Here is a 7,351-nt window from a genome sequence, read left to right on the forward strand (position 1 = left end):
ACTGGTATTCAATTTAAAATTTTATCCTAATAAGTGTGCACTTTACTATGAAAAAAAAAAACACTTTTCAAATCCCGAAGAATGAGTCTCACCTTTACGTCTCCTATGAACATGTACTATCACCAGCAGAAACAGTAACACCAGTAAAACCACAACGGATACTATTCCAATCAACAAGACAATAGGAGGAGGTGTGGATGTAGGTGGAGGTGTGGATGTAGGTGGACGTGTGGTGGTGTGTCTCCCTAAAATAAAGCAAACACAGTCATTAAGTTCTGGTCACATTGTGAATGTTGAAACCTGCAGAAACACAGACAGGTGAGTGTGTCACCTGTGACAGTGATCCAGCTGGATGGAGACTCTCCATGACCGCTGATGTCACACTTGTAGAGGCCTTCATCAGACCTGGAAACATGCTGGATGGTCATGTGACCTGTAGGCTGCTCCCTGATGAGGGAGCCATCTTTATAGAAAGCAGCTGGGAGGTTGGAGGGAGTGGTCTTTGTTTGACAGAGCAGAGTGACGTCATCTCCCTCCATCACAGGGAGGACAGGACTCTGCAGGATCACTGATCCACCTCAACACAGAGACAAACTACAGCATTTCATCCATTTACACACAGCTTCATCAACACTAACTCCACACACTCAGCTTACCAGAGACTGTGAGGTTAACCATGTTACTGATGGCACCCTCTCTGGACTCACACCAGTAAACTCCACTCTCCAGTGGATCAATGTAGCTGATGTTACAGGAAGAACCAGCTGGTTTTCCCCACCCATCTCCACACTGAGTCCTCTGCTTTTTGCTTGTGTTTCTCCTCAGAGTCCATCCAGCAGAGCTGTCGTCCTCCTCACAGCTCAGAGACACAAAGTCTCCTTTAAAGAGCTGAGAGCTGCTGGGACTCACAGTCAGACGAGCTGTGAGGTGGATACATATTAAGTAAATCTATAATTCTAGAATTCAGTGTATTATGATTAAAACAAAATGACCTGCTGAGTTTGATCAACTGACAGTGTGTCAACAACGAAAACACTTCCCCAAATGCAATATATTACAGTAATTATTTAAAGTTGTCTCTAATTTAATGTGTTACTCTGACTAAATTCAGTAATCATGTTAAATTTAATTATGGAAGAATTGTGTTGTTCTTAGGGATACTTGAGTATTTCAATTACATGCATAACTTGGTGATTAAAAAGCACATCAAATATACTTTCATGCAACAATCACCTTGCAATTCATGCAAAATTTAGACACAACCGGATGTTCCACATAAAATACACTGCTCAAAAAATAAAGGGAACACTCAAATAACACATCCTAGATCTGAATGAATGAAATATTCTCATTGAACACTTTGTTCTGTACAAAGTTGAATGTGCTGACAACAAAATCACACAAAAAATCATCAATAGAAATCAAATGTATTAACCAATGGAGGCCTGGATTTGCAGTCACACAAAATTAAAGTGGAAAAACACACTGCAGGCTGATCCAACTTTGATGTAATGTCCTTAAAACAAGTCAAAATGAGGCTCAGTGTTGTGTGTGGCCTCCACGGGCCTGTATGACCTCCCTACAACGCCTGGGCATGCTCCTGATGAGGTGGTAGATGGTCTCCTGAGGGATCTCCACCCAGACCTGGACTAAAGCATCCGCCAACTCCTGGACAGTCTATGGAACAAGACATGACGTCCCAGATGTGCTCAATCGGATTCAGGTCTGGGGAATGGGCGGGTCAGTCCATAGCTTCTATGCCTTCATCTTACAGGAACTGCTGACACACTCCAGCCACATGAGGTCTAGCATTGTCCTGCATTAGGAGGAACCCAGGGCCAACCGCACCAGCATATGGTCTCACAAGGGGTCTGAGGATCTCATCTCGGTACCTAATGGCAGTCATGCTACCTCTGGCGAGCACATGGAGGGCTGTGCGGCCCTCCAAAGAAATGCCACCCCACACCATTACTGACCCACTGCCAAACCGGTCATGCCGAAGGATGTTGCAGGCAGCAGATCGCTCTCCACGGCGTCTCCAGGATCTGTCACGTCTGTCACATGTGCTCAGTGTGAACCTGCTTTCATCTGTGAAGAGCACAGGGCACCAGTGGCGAATTTGCCAATCCTGGTGTTCTCTGGCAAATGCCAAGCGTCCTGCACAGTGTTGGGCTGCGAGCACAACCCCCATCTGTGGATGTCGGGCCCTCATACCATCCTCATGGAGTCGGTTTCTAACCATTTGTGCAGACACAGGCACATTTGTGGCTTGCTGGAGGTCATTTTGCAGGGCTCTGGCAGTGCTCCTCCTGTTCCTCCTTGCACAAAGGCGGAGGTAGCAGTCCTGCTGCTGGGTTGTTGCCCTCCTACGGCCTCCTCCACATCTCCTGGTGTACTGGCCTGTCTCCTGGTAGCGCCTCCAGCCTCTGGACACTACGCTGACAGATACAGCAAACCTTCTTGCCACAGCTTGCATTGATGTGCCATCCTGGATGAGCTGCACTACCTGAGCCACTTGTCTGGGTTGTAGAGTCCGTGTCATGCTACCACGAGTGTGAAAGCACCACCAACATTCAAAAGTGACCAAAACATCAGCCAGAAAGCATAGGTACTGAGAAGTGGTCTGTGGTCCCCACCTGCAGAACCACTCCTTTATTGAGTGTGTCTTGCTAATTGCCAATAATTTCCACCTGTTGTCTATTCCATTTGTACAACAGCATGTGAAATTGACTGTCAATCAGTGTTGCTTCCTAAGTGGACAGTTTGATTTCACAGAAGTTTGATTTACTTGGCGTTATATTGTGTTGTCTAAGTGTTCCTTTTATTTTTTTGAACAGTGTAATTAAAGACAGCAGCTCAGTATGCAGTCAGGTCTTGACTGGTCCAGGTACATATCTGAGATGCACACTTCTTGTGAATTTCATCCCCCCAAGAAAACGGTGTTCATCGATAAAATGCATAAAGTTTTACTCAGTCATGCAGATCCTAAAGACACCTAACAAGTAGGGCCATCAGGGGGCTCAAGCAGATCAACAGCACCACCGTCCCAGGAAAGCCCTAGCTCTGGTGCATCCAGTTCAGTTTGCTGCCTTGACTCATATGGCCAATTTCCATTTGCAAGATCACTTCATCTCAGGCCAGTCAGCTGGAAAGGCTGGTAAATTCACAGGTGAGGAAGTGGCTTGGCTTGCCAAGATGCCTCAGCAGTATAGGTTTCTGTAGAATGGAGCCCTATCCCTGCCTATCTCCAACCTGGTGGAGGAGTTCAAGTGCATCAAGACAAGACTGGAAATGACTATCAAAGAGTCTCAGGATCCAGTGGTAAGGGTCGCTCCAACACAACATTGACTTTCCATTACTGGGACATAATGGGCCACAAACAAGATGACAGAGGGGGATTTGACCTTGCAGTAGTGAGGCTTGCCTGGCATAAGGTGACTGCAACAGAACGCTGACTCCTGGTGGAGGAGAAGGTACACCATCAGGAGGAAGCAGCAAGGTAAGCTAAGGTCATATTCCAAGCCGAGAAGGGATGATGGACAAGATGGAACACAGTTGAGAGGAGGAAGATCATGTGGAAAGACAAATGGAGCATGAAGTCCAACTTGCTGAGCTGTACCATCAAAGCCACATATGATGTCCTGCCCTTTCCCACCAATTTAAATCTCTGACTGGCAGAAGATCCTGCCACTTCATTATGTCCAACACCAGGAACACTTAAGGATAGCCTTGGGGGATGTAAGACCATCCTAATGCAAAGCAGATACACCTGACAGCCCAATCAGGTCTTAAGGTGGCTGCCCAGGGATCTTGAGAAAGTGAGGTTAGCCACTAATGCCATGCCCTTTAACACGAGACCAAATTCACACAGTTTACATCTTTTGTCCGGGAGGGGGAGAAACAGGTAGCAAGAACATCACCTCCAGAACCAAGCCCACTGTATGGTGCCAGGGACTGGGAAATACATGTAGACTTGGATCAGCAGCTCTCTTTCCCAGCTAAGGGGCTCGACGCATGGGGAGTGACACACGGGGAGTGACAAATGGCCCGCATTGCCACTGGAGTGAAACCCAACACATGGGATGTTATAGTGACGGCAGCATTGCTCTCACATCACTCATCTCCAAGAAATGTGATCGGTAATTAAATTGGAGGGATTGTGACATTTTCAAAGCAGTCCGTGTCAGATGAGGCAATAAAGATGAGTCAGAAGATTTTATTGGAACTGACAGAAATCTTGCTGTTAAGTCTCCTCTACAAAGAAGACAACCTTGGGTTCATCCTATGTCCTCTGTCCTCTGTCCTAATGTCCTCTCCTTCTATTTAATGTCAGCCTGGTGCCAACAAGTTTCTGTACGCCTGCCTTTTTATATATATATATATCAGTGCTTCTCAAACAGTGGGGCGCGTCCCTGTAGGGGTGCGCGGTGCGCTACCGGGGGGGCACGTCTGACACCGTGGAACATGCTTTTTTTTTTTTGCCGTACTAGAATTAAATGTAATTGCACATCCACTACAGTAGGTGGCAGTGGCGCTCTCATTGTCAGAGTGTGCGCAGTAAGTAATAGGTCTATGGTGTACATTTTTTTGCCTACTCACAGCATAGAGCAGGCTACGCCGTGACTATTTATAGTTGCGGCAGAGAGTGGGGGGGCACAAAAGGTTTTCTTCTTCCTAGGGGGGCATAACAGAAAATGTACTGATGTATATCAATAATCACTGCGTGAAGTGTCATATAATATAGAAAATCCATCACAGCTGAAATGATGCTTTCCTCTATGTTGAAAGTGGTTGCAGACTGCAGTGTGTAGCATGCTCTCCATTCATTGGTCAGTCAATGAAACCCTCACTGACTGGTTTTAGCGCCATGCGACAGCGACAAAAGTTGAACAAGTTCAACTTTGTTGTGTCATGTCGCCTGCCTGCATGTGAATGTCTACGTGTACGAGCTCGAAATTTCACATGCGTGAGTTTTGCCGGTCGCTTAGCTGGAGGAGAGGCTGGAAATCTGAGCCTTGTCCAGTTGAGGTGGGGTGCAGAGGCTTCATTGCTAATTTTATCATAAGGCAAGAACTGATAAGCATGGCAGAAAGGAGCAGTCAAAAGGAAGGACCCGTATGTTCCTAGAGATTTAATGATGTTCCATTACTGTCAGACCCACCAAAATGCAGAGCATAGGTAAGTAGTGATTTTGAACACATTTTGGTCTTGCTTCCTCATTGACAGGAACAATCAAACTAACAACCTGCAGTAAATGGTGTTCTTTAATGTCTTTAGATTATCACATGATAAGGTTACTGACCTTGGTCTGTTGTGTAGCACAGCACTGAGGTCACACCTAAAGATAAATAACACACAGGTTAATCTGAGTGTTCAGATTATTGAAATTACAGCAAGGCTCCCTCACCTTTCTACTTGCTGTATTTAAAAGCAGAGCACTTATGGGACACCAAAACACTTTGTAACATATGTGTGTCATGGTCCTGGGCTTTTGCCCAGTGTTTTTTGTGTTTTCGTTATTGAAGATCTGTTATTAATTTTTTCTTTGGGTTGTGTGTCTTAGCTTGATTTTGCCTTAGTTTATTATGGGTCTGAAGTTTGTCTTTTCAGGTCTTACTTTAGTCATGTGAGTCATGTTCTTGGTTATTTAGTATTTCCCCAGTGTTTTCTGGTGTTTTGTCTGTCTCTGTTTCCTCATCTTGCTTCCTGTTTTATTTTGCTGGTTTTCTGTTCTCTGTGTGTTGTGTCCTGTTTTGCTTCCCTTGTCTCATTAGTGTAATTTTGTTCACCTGTGTTCCCAGCTGTCTCCACTCCCCTCATTATCCCTTTTGTATTTAAGCCCTGAGTTTTCCCTCCATTCACTCTCATATCATCATTGTTAGTCTTCCCTGCTGTACACTCTTACTTCCATGCTCATGCCAAGTGATGGCAAAGTGAGACTTTCTGAAGCTCTGAACCATTTTGAACCATTGTGTTAAAAATTGGCTTGCTCCTTAAAGGTTCATTCAGTACTCATGGGTGACACTGATTAAATCTCATAAGTATTTAGGTATCATTATAGTTGATAATTACAATTTAAACCCCAAATCAGAAATCAGAAAGCTTGTGTCCAAACTGAAACTTAAACTAAGCTTCTTTTATAGGAATAAATCTTTTTTCTCTCTTAAAGTGAGAAAATACTTGATTTCCATAAACTTTTTTACCTTTATTGGATTATAATGACTTGCTTTTAATGAATGCGCCTGGTCAGTATTTAAAGAATTTGGATGCTGCTTGTCATTGTGCTTTACATTTTATTACAGACTGTGGAAATCCTGTTCATCACTGCGTTGTATGCTGCTGCTGAATGGCCATCTCTGTACATCTGCAGATTTTCTTACTGGTTAGTTTTGGTCTATAAATGTCTGCTTGGGCTGGTTCCTTCTTATCTGTGTGTCTATATGCGTAAGAGTCTTAACCAACATCAGCTTCTCAAAATGTAATACAAATTAAAGCTGCAAGCGGCGTTTTACGGCCCTCGCTGCCTGCGCGACCGCCAAACCCAGCGCGAGCCGCAAGTGAGCCCCCGCGAACCCCAGCGAGCCACCTACGAGCTCCGCAAATCTCCCGCCAGCCACCTGCGAGCCCCGCAAACCCCACTGCATGCCGCCTGAGAGCCGCTGCTCCTGCAACCTGCGACCTGCCTTCCCAGCGAACAACCTGCCCTGCAAACAGCCTGCAACCCACCTGCGAGCCACCTGAGATCCCCCTTCAAGCTGTCAGAGAGCCACCTGTTCTGCCAAATGTAATCCCCACTGGCAAAAGATGAAAATCTTGGCAAGGACGGACATGATAACACTGTTGAATCTATCTATTTGACTGTTGCGAAGTTTTCTACCTTTTTTCATGCATTTCAGAAAACCTAAATGTGATTCCCACCATCTAATGCTTTTGTTCCATCTGTAGGGGGCACTAGTGCACTTGTTGGTCTGAATCCACAAATCTAAATTAAGTCTTGTCCAGTACATAAGGGAAAGGAAATTGCAAGCAAAGTGCAGAAAGAGTGCGTGAGTGATTGCGCAATACGTGTGACAAGGTTGTGGTTTCTCCATAGTGACGTCATCTTGACATTGGGGTGGTGGTCACGGCTGCAGCGTGCAAAATAGGGCATAGGTCTGATTGAAATGCATGAAAATTTTTTTACATGTTCTTCAGATACTCCTGATCAGAAAAGTCAAAGAAAGTAATGCGGTGGACCTCCATACAAAATTGCAGTGTCTTCTGTAGGGGGCGCTATTGCAGCAATCGCCATTGTTTCTCCACTTATGGATTCAGTGTAGGTGTGTTCATAAATGATTCCATTTTGGGGCAG

The 7,351-nt window shown here is 45.1% G+C and overlaps 1 protein-coding gene across 1 annotated transcript; it reads right to left on the reverse strand.

The window, feature by feature from the left end:
- Positions 1-350: 350 nt before the first annotated feature.
- On the reverse strand, positions 351-5,911 carry LOC115776616 (Fc receptor-like B; the record flags this gene model as incomplete). Its single annotated transcript, XM_030724341.1, has 3 exons — positions 5,906-5,911; positions 657-852; positions 351-577 (listed from the first exon to the last, which is right to left on the reverse strand). Coding segments are annotated over exons 1-3 (429 nt in total), but the record flags the coding sequence as incomplete, so codon positions are not given.
- Positions 5,912-7,351: the final 1,440 nt, after the last annotated feature.

Source organism: Archocentrus centrarchus, unplaced genomic scaffold (genome assembly GCF_007364275.1).
Source record: "Archocentrus centrarchus isolate MPI-CPG fArcCen1 unplaced genomic scaffold, fArcCen1 scaffold_35_ctg1, whole genome shotgun sequence".
In the NCBI taxonomy this organism is placed as follows: Eukaryota; Metazoa; Chordata; class Actinopteri; order Cichliformes; family Cichlidae; genus Archocentrus; species Archocentrus centrarchus.